Genomic DNA, 18,449 nt, shown 5'->3' with positions numbered 1-18,449 from the left:
TGATGAAAGAGAAAATCATGGTCTCTGCTCTAGAAAACTTAGTACTAGGACATCGAGACATTGTGTCCCAAGATATAACTGTTGATGCTCCTTGCCATTTTTTTGTGTGTGCAGGTGACTGTGGTCCTCCACCCAAATTACCATTTGCTTCTCCAATAAATCCGTTGTATGATACTGAATTCAAAACTGGAACTACTCTGAAGTACACCTGCCACCCTGGGTATGGTAAAATCAATTCAAGTCGACTGATTTGTGATGCCAAAGGCTCGTGGAACTATAGCATCTTTTGTGCAAGTAAGTATCAACATTTATTTTTCTCACCTTTACTTTTTTTCCCAGAAAGTTCTTTAGGAACTTAATGAATTACTTAATTCATATGAAAATCTTCGATCAAAACAGTTCAGAATTAACATCACCTATAGTATTTAGAAGAAATCAGTTGGGAATACACTTGGACATATTTTTCGAACAGTTAGAATATAGCATCTGCTTCCCTTTTCCTTCTGTTTCCCTGTGACGAAGATCATATATTTTCAAGAGCATACATTTTTATGGACAACTGGTCAATAAATACATCCAGCATTATCACAGTGGTCTAACTGAGCAAATGAAACTAAGTGAAGTTTTTTTTTCTCTTCTTAAAATGTGTCAGAAAAATGAGATATATGTTTACATGTATTTTTTTCTCAAAGCAAAATATTAATGAGTCAGAATAAGAAATAAGCATTGAAAAATATCTCTAGGTCTATCTGGAAGCAGGAGTTAAAGTTAGTGAACCAGACTTTTTTTTCCCCTAATGTTCTATTTTGTGAGTAATTGGAATCATGAGTCATTATTTTAATTTTCCTCCTAGAGAAACGATGTAGAAATCCAGAATTAATCAATGGGATAGTGGAAGTTAAAAAAGATCTTCTCCTTGGTTCAACCATAGAATTCAGCTGCTCAGAGGGGTGAGTATAAGGCAACCTAGAAGCAATAATTTCCTTTTCAATTAATTTTTATAAGGAGTTAATGCATTTATATGTTTCAAAAATAAAAGTGGAATAAAAAGGTATACATCAATAATTCTCACTTCCACCCCATCCTCATTCATCCCATTTCTCTCTGCCCTCTGACAGAAAATGACATTGATTAGTTTCAGATTTATCCCTTTAGTGTTTACTTCTATAAATACAAGTGAGTACAAGTATTTTTGTCAATACTTTTCCCCCTTTATTATACAGAAGATACCTGACTGCATACATCGTTTCTAACCTTGCTTTTGTTTTTTTCACTTACAACATTGCTATGGACTGAATTTTCTTGGTATTCCCTCAAAATTCATATCTGAATCCCCAATGTGATGGTATTTGGAGATGGGGCCTTTGGGAGCTAATTAGGTCATGGGAGCGGAGTCCTCATGTGGGGATTAGTGTCCTTATAAAAAGACGTGAGAGAGCTTTCTCTCTCTCTCTCTCTCTGTCTATCTTTCTCTCTCTCTCTCTGCCATGTGAGGACACAGCAGGAAGGCAAACCATCTGCAAACCAGGAAGCAGGCCCTCACCAGAACCTAACTATGTTGGTACCCTGATCTCAGACTTCCTAGCTTCCAGCACTGTGAGAAATAAATTTCTGTTGTTTAAGCCATCCAGTCTATGGCATTTTGTTATAGCAACCAGAAATAACTAAGACAAATATGTACTAGAGATCTTTGACATTCATGCACCAAGTGTGTCCTCATTCTCTCTCTCTGTGTGTATATGTATGTTTATAGCCGTATAGTTTTCTAATGCATGTATCGTAGCTTATCATAGTTTATTTAATGATTCCTACTGATGGATTTTCGTGTGTTTCCAATCTTTTCCTGTTACATACAATGTCCTGATGCATACTTTTTATATATGTTATGTTATATGTATTAATATAGAGAGATGTTTGTAGGACGAATTCCCAGAAGTGGGATTGTTGGATCAGAGAGAAGATGCTTTGAAATTTTCCTAAATATTGCCAAATTGCTGTTTATAAACTGTAAAATTTTGTAATATAAACAAATGCCTGTGTCTTTACCTCTGTGATTTACTATTTTTGAATTTTTTGCCTATTAAAAAGAGAAAATAAAATCTCTGTATAGTATTTTTTAAGTTTTTTATTTTTTTCAGAACTCTCAGGGGTGAAAAACTTTTTATTTTGAGGTAAGTATAGGTTCACATGCAAATATTAAAAAAATACAGAAAGAATCCATATCTTTCTCTAGATGGCCTTCACATTGTCTTGGCATCATTTATTAATAAGTCTACATCTAATCCATGTGAGAGAACATCTTTTAAAAATACGTATTTAATTCTTCAGTGTATATTAGTCTTTTTTAGATGTTCTATTCAATGCTTTTAGTCCTTCTGTATATTCACACAACCAGTTCCTTTCTCTTGAATTTTTAGTGTGCAACATCACTTAGAGGTATCCGCCTGACTGTTCTGTTTTTATAGTTTTCCTATGTTTGCTTGTTTATATTTCTATATGAACTTTTATATTGGTTGATTTTTACTTTTAATCAATTGTATTAAGCTTTTAAATGAACTTTAAGAGAATAGACATTTTATGATGTTGCATCTTGCCAGCCAAGACTTTCCATTTGTCCTAGTTGTCTATGTGTGTGTGGCTGTGTGTGTGTGTTTCAGGACTGTTTTAAAGTTTTCTCCATTTACATTTTTCAATTCTTACGTTTAGTCTCTACTATCTTCTTTTATTTTTGTCTTATTTTTGAGATTGCAAATGGTGTCTTTTCTTCCATTATATCTCCTAACAATTTTTATTCGTATATATGGAAACTACTTATTTCTATATATTAATCTCATATCTCAGCTAATGCCTTGAATTTCCTTATTACTTATAATAGTCTATCAGTTGGTGATATGGCTTGGCTTTGTTCCCACCTAAATCTCATTTTGAATTGTAGCTCCCATAATTTCCACGTGTGGTGGAAGGGACCCCGTGGGAGATAACTGAATCATGGCGGGGCGGTTTCCCCGTTATTGTTCTCATGGTGATGATTAAGTCTCACCAAATCTGATGATTTTATAAGCGGTTTCCCCTTTCACTTAGCACTCATTCTTTCTTGCCTGCTGCCATGTAAGACATGCCTTTTCCCTTCCGCCAAGATTTTGAGGCTTCCTCCGCCACATGGAACCATCAGTCCATTAAACCTCTTTTTCTTTATAAACTACCCAGGCTCAGGTATGTCTTTATCAGCCGTGTGAAAACGGACTAATACAGTCGGATTTTCTTGGGATTTCCAGATATGTAATTATGTCATCTGAAAACAATGATTCTGTTATATTCTCTTTTCCGATTTTTGTATTTCTAATTCCTTTTTCTTATATACTTATGCTAGCAATTATCTCAAATAAAAAATCGATACCAGTTATTGTTCTCTTACTCTTGACTCTAGCAGAAATGACTAGCATTTTCTTCCTAAATTTAGTGGAGGTGTATCTGTACGGATTCCTGTTACATTGAACATTTTTGGCCAAAACTAATTGTTGATTATTTTTCAAATGCCATTTTAGTGACTATCAAGAAGATGGTTTATTTTTCTTAATAGATTTATTAATATCATGTATATATTAGTCTGCTCAGGCTTTCATAACAAAATATCAAAATCCCGCGGGCTGGGACAGTTCTGGAGTCTAGAAGTCTCAGAAAAAGGTCCCGCAGGTTTTGGTTCCTGTTGAGGGCTCCCAGCCTGGGTTTCAGATGGCTGGTTGTCTTCTCACTGTGTCCACACATGACCTTTCCTGGTGTCAGCATGAGGGCGCAGGGACTGCAAGTGGGAGATCTTTGTGGTGTCTTTTCTTATAAGGATTCTAATCTTACTGGATCAGGGCCCCATCTTTCTGAACATTAATTACTTCCTTATGCAAATATAGCCACACTAGGGGGTTAGGGCTTCCACATATAAATTTTGAGAGACAGATACATTCAGTCCATAACAAGTTATTCTATATTAATATATTTCCTAATTTTGAAGGATCCTTTTTTTCTTGAAATAAAACTATACTATTTGGTCATTGTATAATTTTCTTTTAAAATGTTCCTGGACTCTGTTTGATAATATTTTATTCAGGAACTTATTATTGATATTCAGGGTAAATTTTTTTTAAAGGCAAAAAGTCCTAGAAGACTGGGACTTGTCAAGAGCAAGAACAATGAGATGATAATCAGGAAGTTAGGAACTTATCAGTTCCTAAGGAACTCTCAGGTTTATGAGAGTAAGCCAAGCTCTAGAAGCCAGAAGAAAGATTCAAATTAGAGGTCAGAGTACTAGTACACATCAGTAATGTCTCTTGCTCATTTATTTAAAAGAAACTACATAATAAACTCAAGTGAACCACTTACTTGTTTTGAACTGCCTGATTTATAGCTTGTTAGGGAAAGAGTGTAAGATTTAAGCCAAGTCCTCAGATTTTAGGTGTAAAACTTGTTGTGTTCTCTTTTTATTCATTGCGGATGGGTACCATGTGATACAAAGAAAGAGCTTAAGTTGCTTAGACAAGCTAGAGCATTTTAAAACTGAACAAATAAGACCTTTGCTTGATATGAGAAAATGTAAGTTGGCCTAAATGGTAGTTAGTAATCAAGACAGCATTATTTTTTCATTTTAAAATATTTAATAAAAATTTGTTTCTTTTTTTCTTTAACAGGAGAAAATTACAGTGTTTATTCATGCAACATACATGTGGGAGAGCTTGGTGATGAGTAACTCAAAGGGGGTGATGAGAATTTGGGGCTTATATACCATTTCAGTAAATGAAGGGAGAAAGGCACTTATGGGAAACAAATTACTTTTTAGAAAGATAAATACATTTTCAGGATTACAAACAGGAGATAAGAAAGTTTGTAAAAATATATATTTAAAAAATTTTTACTTTAGGTTCAGGGGTACATGTGCAGGTTTGTTATATAGGTAAACTCATGTCGTGAGGATTTGGAGTGCAGGTTATTACATCACACATGTACTAAGCATAGTACTCAATATTTATTTTTTCCCATTTGTCCAAAACCTCATAGACAATTTATGTCTAGAGTAAATGAATTCCACTAAAATGTTTGACCTATCTTATTTAGATTTTTTTTAATTGGCTCAACCACCAGTCATTGTCAGATCCAAGGTAAAGGAGTTGACTGGAGTGATCCTCTCCCAGAATGTGTAAGTAAGTAAAACATTTTTTTTCCGACCTGACTACAGACCTAAACTACTTTAGGTAATAACACTGCTGTGAAATTTCACTGCTTCTTTTACCCTCCATTAGAATTTGCATGAATTTTCGGTTTAACACAATGCGTACCCTGAGTGTTTCTTTCTCTTCACTCACTCACCTCAGTTGCCAAGTGCGAGCCCCCTCCAGACATCAGGAACGGGAAGCACAGTGGTGGAGATCAAGAATTCTACACATATGCCTCCTCTGTCACCTACAGCTGCAACCCCTACTTCTCACTCATAGGCAACGCCTCCATCTCCTGCACCGTGGAGAATAAAACAATAGGTGTCTGGAGCCCAAACCCTCCTATCTGTGAAAGTAAGTCAGAATGATGAGTTCTGCTTTGATCTCTTTTATTTGTTTAAAAACAAAAGGAAGGCATATTTATTAGGGAAGATGGAATGATTCAAAGAGAAACTAATCACTGCAATGATGGAGTCATTCATTTGTTCAACTAATCTTGTTACATGCTGTATCAGTCAGAATAGCATAGGCTGTACTGCAGTAGTAATCAACACCTAAATCTCAAGGCCTTTATATAGTAAAAGTTTTTTTCAAGTTTCTTCTCAGTGCACTGCTAGCCTGGGAAACTCCCTAGGGCATCTGTCACTTATACGGTAATTCAGATTGTTTAGATCTTTGACACCTCCATGTCAAAACTTACACAATTAGTTCAGTGGGAGAAGAGAACAAGGAAAGTCAGTCTCCGGCTCTTCAGTTCTTTGACCTGGAAGTGACATATATCACTTGTCATTACAGCCTTTTGACCAGAACTAGTTCCTTATTTCTGCCTAATACAGAATAACCGGGGAACATTGTCTTTTGTTTACTTTACAATAACTGGAAATATGGGTGGACACTAATAATGTCAACCATGCATGCCTAAGGAGCAAACAAAACACCAACACCAGCAGGTAATAAAGGTAATAAAAGACAATGAAAGAAAGTACTTTCCCTTGGCCTCTCTACGGAAGCCAGAAGAGATGTTACGTCAATATCAGTAATGATTAAGCTTGCTGGTTTAGGACATTATTCTTTACTGCAAATAAAGTGCCTAAAAACCATAGTACCACATATTGTTTTGACTCAGTACAGGATACAGCCAGTGCTGGGGTGAGAGAGAGAATAATAGTGAAAAGACTGCAAGAAGTGGAAAAGGCAGGAGCTGAGGCTGCATAAGTTAGTAGGGGCCAGGTTACGAAAGCTTTGTCTGTCACTTTCAGGAGTTTGGAATGAAGGAAAAGGGAAGACATTAAAAGGACAATCTGAAGTGAGACAAAACATAACTAATAGGTACCTGTTGCAACCTTTCAGCCAGGAAGTGAAGGTGGCTTCAACTGTAGCCACAGCAGTGAGCCTGGAGGGAAGTTGAGGAAGTATAGAGGAATTAAGATGGCAGGATTGACAGGACGTGATGACTAACATGATGTGGGGTGAAGGCGGCTTGTTCTTTGCTTATGGAAGCGCAGCACAGATTTCCCGATACTCTGGCTGCCTCTGCATGACACCATATCATTACCATGGGTCACTGACCCCCAACCAAAATCATCCAGGAAATTAGGCCATTTAATGGAAGGATTTGGAGACATTGAGATTTGGACTTCAGGGTTTAGATATTGCCCATTCTTATTGATGAGAAAGTTGGAGGACTTTACATGATTAACATGATGGGACCTCATTTTGCTGAGGTTTCTGGCAACTGACAGGAAGTATACAAATCTCCAAAACGTTTTCTTTTTTCAGTGCCTATTAAATATATATTTGTATCAGGCCCTCCTTGAAGCCATGCCAACAGTTACAGTCACATCTTTACTGCCATTTTTCTCTGATAACTCAGATGTCTTTTGTACGTTTCTTTAGAAATTGTCTGTCGTCGACCACAGATTCCAAAGGCAATCTTTGTTTCTGGATTTGGACCCCTCTATACTTACAAAGACTCTATTGTGGTTAACTGTGAGGAAGGTTATATCCTCAGAGGCAGCAATTTAATCTATTGTGAAGCGAATAATGAGTGGTATCCTTCTGTTCCCTCTTGCGTATCCAGTGAGTATGGACTACAATGGAGTTCCAATATTTGGATCTAAAATTATCCTGACATAGGTGTGGCATGCTCATAGGCACAAGCCAACTCTACTCCCAATAATCATTTTAAGATAAATTAATACTTTTCTTGTTAAAAGGAAGTTTTTTTGTTAATAATCTCTTAGTGCTATTGGAAGAATTTCATATATATCATATAGTCATGAGACCAATGACTTCATAGATATTGTAGACTTATATATTTGCTATAAAAATTTTCCAGGAGACAATAGTGAAGTGTTTCAGTCTAACAAAATCAATATATCATGAGAATTTTTTGAACAATGGAAGTAAGATTCCTTTAAGACAGTTCTTTTTTATAATTTGCATAGAAATGCTCTATGGGCCAATATTGGTCTTGAGACCTTCATGTTGTAAATGCATACAGATCATTTATAACATTAATGATTTATTGCCAACATTTACTGAGCATTTTCTATGTTATAAACACTGTTCTAAGTGCTTTCCATCAATTAACTCATTCAATATTTACAACTATTCCAAGAAGTTGCTATTTTTTATCCAATTTTAATGATGAGAAAACCGAAAAAGAAAGATTAAGTAACTGGCACAAGCTCACATAGTTAATTGGAGGTGGAAGCCACCACTACATTGTGGTTTATCTAGTCTCTTCTGCTATCACATGAACTTAGGTGCCATTCAAAATGTGTAGTAATGAAATTCAATAAATATACAATTTGACAGACACGTATCCTCTCCTTGATTCACACTGACCTTTAGCATATTGTTGAATAGAAAAAAAAAATACAAGACGAAAGGCCCAGCTGCAAAAGTTATATGGGGCTTGGTTTGAGGCCAAAGAATGAAGTTGCAGATGATAGTGTCATGATGTCAAGAAGAATGCCTCTTATTTTAATTCCCCATTAGGCAATGAGATTAGAAAGTCAGTCTCATCTTGGAGCAAATTTTTGCTGTGTCTTTCTAGTGATCCTAATGCTTCCCCTGAAGACCAACCATTCTAAAGTACAGAGACGTGAAAGGAAAACTAACCTCCTACAGAGTTGGCCCAGCACCTAGAAACTGTCCCCTTCCTGCACCATGGCATGCTTCTCAGTACAGCCTCTCCAGTGGCACATGCATTTAGTAGACACATGCACTTAATAGACACTAGTCTATTGGGCAGTGGTGCTGCCGAGTCTTTTTCTGGAGTTCCCATTTCATCTTTACCATCTCATTTTTTGCTGAATGACTATGTTATATCCCTTTTTTTGTGACAGGCTCATGAGTCACTCTGCCATTCCCAGTAACACGTTTCTTTCACCCTTGTGCTTTCTTTATGAGTGAATGGTTGCACCGACCTACCGGACATTTCCTATGCTTCCTGGGAGAGAAATGACTACAACCTAAGTGATCACGAAATATTTGAAATTGGAACTGAGTTGAAATATCTATGCAAACCTGGCTATAGACCTGTTTTAGATGAGCCTCTGACTGTGACTTGTCAGGAAAATTTGACATGGACATCTTCCAACGAGTGTGAGAGTAAGAAGACTTGAACTTTGTTTTGTGTATATATGTGTGTGTATCTTCTTTGATATTGAAAATGTTGAGCACAATCCTTGAAATTTGCTGAGACTTGCTTCACTCCATAGCATATAGTTAATTTTTATAAATGTTCTGTGTGCACTTGAAAAGATGCATATTTTGCAGTTGTTGGGTGCAATGTTACATATACATCAATTAGATCTAATTTTAATGGTTTTGTTCAAATCTATTTCCATATTTATATTTATTTCTTGTCTACTTGTTCTCTCGGTTACTAAAAAAGTTTTGTTTGTCTTTTATCTTTTCAGAGTTTTTGTTTGTTTGCTTGCTTGCTTGTTTTGAGACAGGGTCTTGCTCTGTCACCCAGGCTGGAATGCAGTGGCATGATCTCGGCTCGATGCAGCCTTAACTTCCCGGGCTCAAGCCATCCTCCTGACTCAGTAGCTGGGACTACAAGTGTACACCACCACACCTGGCTCATTTTTGTATTTTTTGTAAAGATGGGGTTTTGTCATGTTGTCCAGACTGGTCTCAAACTCCTGGACTCAAGAAACTCACTCACCTCGGCCTCCCAAAGTGCTGGGATTACTGGTATGAGCCACCACACCTGGCCATCTTTTTAGTTTTTTCAAATCATTTTTTGCTTTGTACATTTTGAGACTACATTGCTAGATGCATACAAATTTAGAATGATATATTTTCCTGATAAATTTCACTTTTTATCATTATAAAATGACTCTATACTATAACTGTTTTATCTTTAAAATTCTACTTTTACATTAATATAGTTCTGACATCTTTATTTGAGTTAGTGTTTACATGGTTTATCCTTTTAGTCTTTTGTTTTTATACTTTCTGTAACTGTATATTTTAAGTGTATCTTGGAAGCAGGATAGAGTTGGATATTTTAATCCTACTTGACAATTTTCATTATTTAATTAGAGCACTTGTCAGTGTACAGTTAGTGTAATTATTAATATATTTGAATTTATATCTACCATTATTTGCTATATACATTTTTGTTTTACATTCCTTTTTTCCCTTCTTTTGAATTGATTTTAAATTTTTTTTCCATTTTTTTACCTGGTATTTACTTGGTATTTATTTACTTTTAGATCTTTTTATGATGTTTACACATAATTTACTACTTTTGCCTCTTCCCAGGCAATGAGAAGCCTTAGAAACCTTTAACTTGATTTATCCTGCCTGACTTATATGATTTTATTTTTCAATTCTAAATGTGTCTTAAACTCTGCATTATTATTATCATTATTACTATTGCATTATTAACTTAGTAAATCCAATTAGTTTACATTTGTTCACATAATTACTATTTTATTCTCTTCTGATTCTTCAGTCATATCTGTTATCCCTTTCTTTTGCCTCATAAATACTCTTTAGTTTCTTTTAGTGAGAACCTGTTGATGATAAATTTCTCTCTTTGTTTTTCTCAATGTGTCTTTATTTCACCTTAATATTTGAAGATACATTTGCTGGATATAAAATTCTATATTGGCAATTATTTTCCGTGGTCATGTGAAAGATTTCATTCCATTGTCTTCTGCCTTTAATTGTTTCTGTCAAGAATTTTGCTATTAGTCATACTGTTGATCATGTGAAGGTTTTCTGTTTTTTCTGATTGCTTTTAAAGACATTCTTGTCTTTATTTTGTGGCAGTTTTTGTCTGATATGTCTAGGTTGGTTTCTTTGTGTTTAGCCTTTTTTGAGATTTAGGATATATCTAGAATATGAGGTTTGATGGCTTTCATTGATTTTGGAAAAATTTTCAACTTCAAATACTTCAATATTACAAATAAGTATTTTCTTTGAGTATAATTTCAGCCCTATTTTCACTCTTCTACTGATACTTTGGCCACATTTGTGTTAAGCTTTTATACTGAATCTTCTATATTTCCTGTGCTCTTACCTGTGTTTTTACTTTTTGTTTCTTTCTCAGTATTTTACTATGAATATAAATTAAGTTCACCAATTCTCTCTTCATTGATGTATTATCTGATATTAATTATTAGTTGAATTCTTAACTTTATTGTTTTTTCAGTTTCAAGATTCCCATTTGTAGTGGATTTGTAGTATTGATATTGATTTTTCTACCAAAATTCTCAATGTTGTATTTTATTTCCTTCTACATAACAAAGCAAAGTGGCTTTTAAGTCAATGTTTAGAACTTCATTTTCTGGATCCTCTCAGATCTGTTAGTATTGTGTCTTGCTTTCTTTGGCTTTTTAATAACCTTGTCTGGTCTCCTGTTTGCTTGTGGCAGGTAGTAAGGGGCATTAAGGGCTTTGAATGACCCGAATCCAATCAGGGAATGTAATGATACAAGCCTGGGCTTCAATACTTATTATAGATAGTTGGTCTATTTTTGGTTTATTCTTACTTCAAGGTGTAGTTCTAAAGATTCCCAAGAGCTGTGGGTTACCAGCAATCAATCCCCACTACCACACACACATTGAGTTCTGATCAGCTTCTTAGCCACTCAGTTGTATTTTGGGGGAGGAGAATTATCATATACTTCTAGATATATATAAAAAAAGCAGCTCTACATTCCTGGTACACCTCATTGGGTATCTTTCTTTCTCATTAAAAGAACAACTAAGACAATTAAGGTCTTAGCACCTGAATTCTTTCTTCATGGATTAACTGCCCCCTCCCCACCATGTTTTTCTACTTGTTATCAAAGAGAAGGTGAATCTAAATTGCTTAGCTCATTACTGCCAAAATCAACACTTCGTTTTAAGGACTTCTAATGAAGAAACACGGTTGGAGGGAAATTAAGTAATAGCACTTCAACCAAACAATGGCAGAATTTGGAGAAGATGCTTGGTTTAACTCTTCCCTCAACTTCTTTGTTTCTTTCTTTCTCTTTCTCACTTTAAATTTTGGCAAAAGCACTTAACATGAGATCCACCCTTTCAACAAGTTTTTCAGTGTACAATATAGTACTGCTAATTACAGGCACTATTTGTACAGCAGATTTCTAGAACTTATTAATCTTGCACAACTGAAACTTTATACCTGTTGAACAACTGGGGAGTTGTTACCCCTCCCTCCTCCAGCCTCTGGCACCCACCGTTCTACTCTCTGCTTCTATGAGTTTGCCTTCAGATATTAGTATCTTCTATAAGGTGGAATCAGGTCCTCAGCCAAAGGTGTGTCCCCCTGAATGATTTACTAAATGTGAACAACATTTAAAAATTTTCTTAAAAATTTTTGTGAGTACATAGTAGGTATATATATTTATGGGGTACATGAGATATTTTTATACAGACATGTAATGTTGAACATTTTTTAATCCATCAGGGGTATGTTGCCCAACACCAGATCTGGAGAATATCAGAATCATAAATGAAAGGAGGTATTTCACTGGTAGATGTGTCTATGCCTATGGAGATTATGTTTCATATATGTGTGATGAAGGCTATTACCCTGTTTCTGTTGATGGGGAGAGTTCATGCCACACAGATGGCACATGGAAGCCTAAAATGCCAGCATGTGAGCCAGGTAAGAATATTGAGAGAACCTGTCATAATCATTTCCTAGATTCCCCAAATGATTCCACTTGGTTACACAAAAGATCAAAGTACTTTAACTGAATTAGAGGTTGTTCCTGCAAGAAGCATTGTGCAAAAAGGATCACAGATACACATCACTAGCACCATGCAAGGCAGCTATAGAACAAAATATGTTGGAAGACAAACTTACAGGAGAAATTTTCTTGTAAGAGAAAAAAGTAGAATTGATGAAGTCTTTCAGTCTCATTTTGTCATTTTCCTGCATGTATGCTGATGTTTTAGTAAAGAGGGACACTACCTCACAATGCTCCATATTTATAAGTCAAGGGAGAAAACATGATTTACATATTGTGTAACAATGGAAGCTCCAGGTTGAAGAAGTGATCTGTTAGGGAGAGCCTTGAAGCCTAGTGGCTGACAGTGTCAGCCTTTTCTTTCCTTGCTTTAACTCAGACCTACTGAACCACCTCTCTGTTGAAATACCATGAAGGAGAAGAAATAAGCATCTAAGGTGATAAACATCTGTCTCTTATCAGGATAAGACACTGAAAATGTTATTATTATGGAAGTATCTTCATTATGAAAGACTCTTCACATCAACAAGATGGTGATTACTCGGTACTATAGTTTGTGGGTTTCTCTAAAAGCAAAGCTTGAGAAAATGACTTGGGAGCCAGTAGTTTATTTTGGAGGTGATTCTAGGAGGTAGGAGCGAGGGATGAGAGAGAGACAAGGGGAATCAGCAAAGGTGACTATTATAAGCAGCAGGGGCTCAATTCTTTGGGACCACAGAGAAGTGTAAGGAATGCCTTTCATCATTGTCTGTCTGAAGGATGGGAGACTGGGACATTTATCCAATACTTTCTGTTGCTCATTGGTTTAGGGTTGCCCTAAGGGGCAGTAACCGCTTCAGTAATTTAGTCAGTAACTGAGCCTCAATTGCAACTGTGCTCTTTCAGCTGCAAAGGAGGCTCCAAAGTGAGACTGACAGATTCACATTGAATGCTTTCCGTAGAACATCATCAGCGTAAATCTGAGCTTTTGTAAAATTATATATTTCATCTGCGACTGTAGTCAGAAGTCCAAAGGGACATGGCATGGGTACAAAACATTTGTTACAATATATCCTTTGCACCACTCGATTTGTTTATGTCCCATTAATTAAACCCTATTAATCTTAAGTAATCTACTGCTAACAAGTGTTATAAAAAGAAAGAACAGACATTGTGTATTGGAATAATCAAACAAAGTTTCATGGAGAAGTGGGACTTGAGATAACAATTAGAGTTCATGTCCTTTGTAGGGACATGGATGGAACTGGAAACCATCATTCTCAGCAAACTATCACAAGGACAAAAAACCAAACACCGCATGTTCTCACTCATAGGTGGGAATTGAACAATGAGAACACATGGACACAGGAAGGGGAACATCACACACTGGGGACTGTTGTGGGGTGGGGGGAGGGGGGAGGGATAGCATTAGGAGATATACCTAATGTTAAATGACGAGTTAATGGGTGCAGCACACCAACATGGCACATGTATACATATGTAACAAACCTGCACGTTGTGCACATGTACCCTAAAACTTAAAGTATAATAATAAAAAAATAAAAAAAAGAAGGTAAGCGGATGCTAATAAAGGGGAGTCCCAGGAGGAAATATTAATATATAGAAGTGGAAATGTACATAACAAGTTTAGGGAAGGAGGAGTTGACTAGTTTGGTCAAACAGAAATAGTGCTAGATGGGGCCGAGAGCGGTGGCTCACGCCTGTAATCCCGGCACTTTGGGAGACTGAGGTGGGCGGATCACCTGAGGTCAGAGGTTCAAGACCAACCTGGCCAACGTGGTGAAACCCCGTCTCTACTAAAAATACAAAAATTAGCCAGGTGTGGTGGCACATGCCTGTAATCGCAGCTACTTGGGAGGCTGAGGCACGAGAATTGCTTTAACTTGGGAGGCAGAAGTTGCAGTGAGCCAAGACTGTGTCACTTCACTCTAGCCTGGGCAAAAGAGTGAGACTCCATCTCAAAAAAAAAAAAAAAAAAATAGTGCTAGATGAATTTGAAGGATCTATGAAAAAGGCCAATAGAGGTATTTTTATTTTTTCATATGTCCATGGTTGTTAAAGATGCTGATTATTTTATTTTTAGAAAATGGAGCATTTTAAAATCCCTGTCACTTAGTTTTAATCTTCGGAGGCAATCATCCTTCAACACAGGACTTCCTTTGACATTCTCAGGGCTCTAAATTTATTGCAATTTTTCATTCAAAAGTTCCTGAAACTTGAAAGTTCCCTTCTAGTGTGACTACCCCATCATTTGATATTACTTATGTCAACACTGAAATCATTGTTTAAATTGTAAGATATGGTAATTATGTTCTTATGGTGTTGTAGTTATGGACAAGATTGTTTGGGGATCCTGCAGTTATTCAGGGCCTTTACAACTATTCCTTTACTTAGCCTGACTTCTATTGAGAATGATTTTCATTTAATATGACTCTCTGTGGTTGAATTCATGCTTTCGTACCAAAGCTCATTTAATTTCCCTAAGCAGTGAAATATTTTAGTGATCATGTAAACAAAAACCAAGAAAAGTCCTATAAAATGGAGAATTCTCTCAACCCAAGAGTTGCTTTCATTCACATCAAGCTTTTCTCTAGGTTCTCAGCCTGAAAGCAGTAGAAATGTTGAGTTGTGTCAAGTTACCCTATGGAAAAAGGATTTGGATGGGAACATTTGAATCTCCTACAGATCACTCAGATTTGGGGAGATTAATCTGAAACTATGAGTTCATGCTCTTCTCTCTCTCTCATCATCCAAGTTTGCAGTTACCCTCCCAGTATTGCCCATGGACACTATAAGAAAGTTATTTTAATAACTCCTTATCCTGAGGCTACATATGAATGTGATGAAGGATATGTTTTGGCTGGATTTGCTACAATCTACTGCAAGTCTTTTCACTGGCAACATGCACCTCCTCAATGTAAAGGTAACTCCAACTCAACTCATAATCCATAGAAGATAGAATTAGAAAATATTAATAGCAATGTTTCCTATTAATCAAAGGCAGCATAAATTTTGTCTTTATTTATTTATTCATACTATTTAAATTATGCCTGATATATTTTAAAAAGTAATTGACAGGTATATTGAAAATGAACTTTACTTCCTACTCCAGTCTTCCAAAAGCATAGCTTGCCCTATGTTCAGAGAGAACCACTACTACCAGGTTCTTATGTGTCTTTCCAGAATATGTTGAGACAGTATCTTTTACCTGAGAATACCTTTGTGGCTCTAGTTTTCATGAGAATCCTGAGTTAATTTCAACTACTCAAGAAAGAGGAATCTCAAGTGTTAATTCCCAAATTATGAAGTGTTGGAAATCTCCACAAAAACTTCATGATGGTCACCATCTCCCCATGATATTTACATTTCCACTTTTGATTACCTGATGGTGGTACTGTTGGTAAACCTGCTGTAGAAACAAGACGAATCAAGTAAGGCTCTGTCTCTTGATTGTGCTTAGAGCTTTCATCATTCTGCTAATAATCACCACTGGCTCCGTTTAACCCAGGAAGATTATGAAGCAAGAACAATGGAAAGTACATATCAAGAATCCACAAATCAAGGCTGTGGGATGCAGCAATTGAGAGCACCAATTCTTACCACCTATAAGCTATGTGATACTGAGGAAATATTTAACTTTTCAGTTTCCTTGTTGGTAAAATTGTGATAATAATAGTATCTAACTCATAGATTGGTAGTGAGGATTAAATGAGATAAGTAAAAAAATTAGCACATAGACTGACATATAGTACTTGTTCAATAAATGCTAATTATTACTGTTATAATTATCATTAAAATAAAAGCATAGAACAACATGCAGGACCAGAATATAATTGTGAATATAATTTTATATCCTTTTTATTATCCAGTGCTGTTATGATGACTTTTTTTGAGAAACAATGTGATCAAAAATACATTTTCATTACAGCTCTGTGTCTGAAACCAGAAATAGTGAATGGAAGGCTGTCTGTGGATAAGGATCAGTATGTTGAGCCTGAAAATGTTACCATTGAATGTGATTCTGGCTATGGTGTGGTTGGTCTCAAAAGTATCACTTGCTCAGAGAAGAGAACCTGGTACCCAGAAGTGCCCAGGTGTGAGTGGGTAAGTGGCACAATTCAAGGAAGTTCTGTGCTACCAATCCCTAAAAATAGTGGCCTCTCCCAAGGTTGTGTCCCAGTTAGCAATGAGGAGATCCGACTTTTGTCAGGAAGCATAAGTAACTTACCACAATTAGCACAATTACCACAAACTTGCATGGTGATAAGCCAAGAGAGACACATTTTCCTGCTCTGTGTCTAGAGCCCAAATCTCTAGACTTGAGAGTCTATTGACCCAGATGTCCTGACCCCTAGCTCTACATTTTCTACAATAAAGGTTGTGCATTTCTTCTATTTCCGGTTGGTCCTCAGAACCATCCCTCAGTTGTCCTTGTGGACGTGCTTTGCATCTCCTTTGGAGCCCTGCATCTTTTTGGCTTCAACCTGCTTGGTTGCTGCTCAAGGACAGATCTGGGCTTGGCTTGCATGTGAACACTTGCTAGGATGCACTGTCTCTCCAGATTTCCTATTTGTTCCTCAGGTCAATCTCCCTTTTGCCAGTAATGACTCTCGGAATGTACTCCCATCTTTATAGCAGCATGATTTATATTCCTTTGGGTATATACCCAGTAATGGGATGGCTGGGTCAAATGGTATTTCTAGTTCTAGATCCGTGAGGAATCATTCTTAGCAAACTATCGCAAGGACAAAAAACAAAACACCGCATGTTCTCACTCATAGGTGGGAATTGAACAATAACACTTGGACACAGGAAGGGGAACATCACACACCGGAGCCTGTTGTGGGGTGGGGGGAGGGGGGAGGGATAGCATTAGGAGATATACCTAATGTAAATGACGAGTTAATGGGTGCAGCTCACCAACACGGCACATGTATACATATGTAACAAACCTGCACGTTGTGCACATGTACTCTAGAACTTAAAGTATAAAAAAAAAAAAAAAAAGAGAATGTACTCCCATCCCCTACTCATTTCTTTAAATCACTTTTAGGAGGCACCTGAAGGTTGTGAGCAAGTCCTCACGGGCAGAAAACTCATGCAGTGTCTCCCAAGCCCAGAGGATGTGAAAGTGGCCCTGGAGGTGTATAAGCTGTCTCTGGAGATTAAACAACTTGAAAAAGAGAGAGACAAATTGATGAACACCCATCAGAAATTTTCTGAAAAAGAGGAAATGAAGGACTTATTTTTCCCTTCAAATCAACATACAGAATCTTCATTCATCAACCCTACTCTTCCTTAAGCACCATCACTCTAATAAGTGTCTGGGCTAGGAGAACTTTCTTATTACTGCTAGAGAAAATGTGTAATTATTGGTAATCTAGCCTTTTGTAGCTCAAATGTCTACTTTCCTGGACTTGAGCTGGTTAATTAAATAATTATTTACCAAATATCAGTTTGTGTTGTCATCTTGGTCAATATGTCGCATAAATATGACACACTCCAGTACACAAATCCACTGCCTAAAGTTTCTGTAATTAACTTTGCCTCACCTTTTTTGTACCTCAGAAAGAATGGAAGCCAGGAAATTCAAACCATGTTCATACCATAATCTTTATCTGAATGCCTTTACTCTGAATCCCGCATGTGCCTACCCTTAATCTACAGAAAAGGATACAAAACTCAAAGGATTTTCTGTAACATTACAGACAAAACCATTGTCTGTTTGATGGCCCCTGTCCATTAGTAACTCATCGCTTTACCCCCGCACAGAATTCCACTCTTCTCACTTTTAACAGCACTTTTAACAGATTGGGCTTGCATGTTGCTCAACTTTATAGAAATGGAATCATCCATTATGCATTCTTTCATACATGTTATTTTTTTCCTTTAAATATTATATTTGTGAGATTCATCCATGTTATACATAGTTGAGGTTCATTTATTTTCATTTCTATTTAGTATTCCACCAGTGTATGAATATATCACAATTAACTTATCTATCCTATTGTTGATGAACA

At 36.4% G+C, this 18,449-nt stretch overlaps 1 protein-coding gene and 1 long non-coding RNA gene across 5 annotated transcripts in view; one reads left to right on the top strand and one right to left on the bottom strand.

The window, feature by feature from the left end:
- Window positions 1-12,967, bottom strand: part of LOC129048123 (uncharacterized) — a 58,734-nt gene extending 45,767 nt beyond the window's left edge. The window contains exons 1-3 of one of the 4 annotated variants that reach the window (XR_008510206.1): window positions 12,546-12,967; window positions 6,535-6,594; window positions 5,902-5,964 (exon numbers count right to left, since the gene is read on the bottom strand). This is a non-coding gene — a long non-coding RNA (uncharacterized LOC129048123). Of the gene's footprint in view, window positions 1-5,355; window positions 5,497-5,901; window positions 5,965-6,534; window positions 7,698-12,545 lie in introns of those variants that run through there. The other 3 variants (XR_008510208.1, XR_008510209.1, XR_008510205.1) reach the window with 3 other exon arrangements.
- The window catches only part of LOC100443687 (zona pellucida sperm-binding protein 3 receptor-like), a 38,574-nt gene extending 20,693 nt beyond the window's left edge, over window positions 1-17,881 (top strand). Inside the window, exons 3-12 of the mRNA XM_054521592.2 lie at window positions 115-294; window positions 854-950; window positions 5,104-5,189; window positions 5,361-5,555; window positions 7,098-7,280; window positions 8,619-8,819; window positions 12,144-12,344; window positions 15,185-15,352; window positions 16,358-16,533; window positions 17,483-17,881. Of these exons, the coding sequence (XP_054377567.1) occupies window positions 115-294; window positions 854-950; window positions 5,104-5,189; window positions 5,361-5,555; window positions 7,098-7,280; window positions 8,619-8,819; window positions 12,144-12,344; window positions 15,185-15,352; window positions 16,358-16,533; window positions 17,483-17,731 (1,736 nt within the window). The 3' untranslated portion in view covers window positions 17,732-17,881. The remainder of the gene's footprint in view (window positions 1-114; window positions 295-853; window positions 951-5,103; window positions 5,190-5,360; window positions 5,556-7,097; window positions 7,281-8,618; window positions 8,820-12,143; window positions 12,345-15,184; window positions 15,353-16,357; window positions 16,534-17,482) is intronic.
- The last annotated feature ends 568 nt before the right edge of the window (window positions 17,882-18,449 follow it).

The sequence above is a fragment of the Pongo abelii genome, chromosome 1 (assembly GCF_028885655.2).
Source record: "Pongo abelii isolate AG06213 chromosome 1, NHGRI_mPonAbe1-v2.0_pri, whole genome shotgun sequence".
Taxonomy (NCBI): Eukaryota; Metazoa; Chordata; class Mammalia; order Primates; family Hominidae; genus Pongo; species Pongo abelii.
This window is presented reverse-complemented; position numbering and strand designations above follow the sequence as displayed.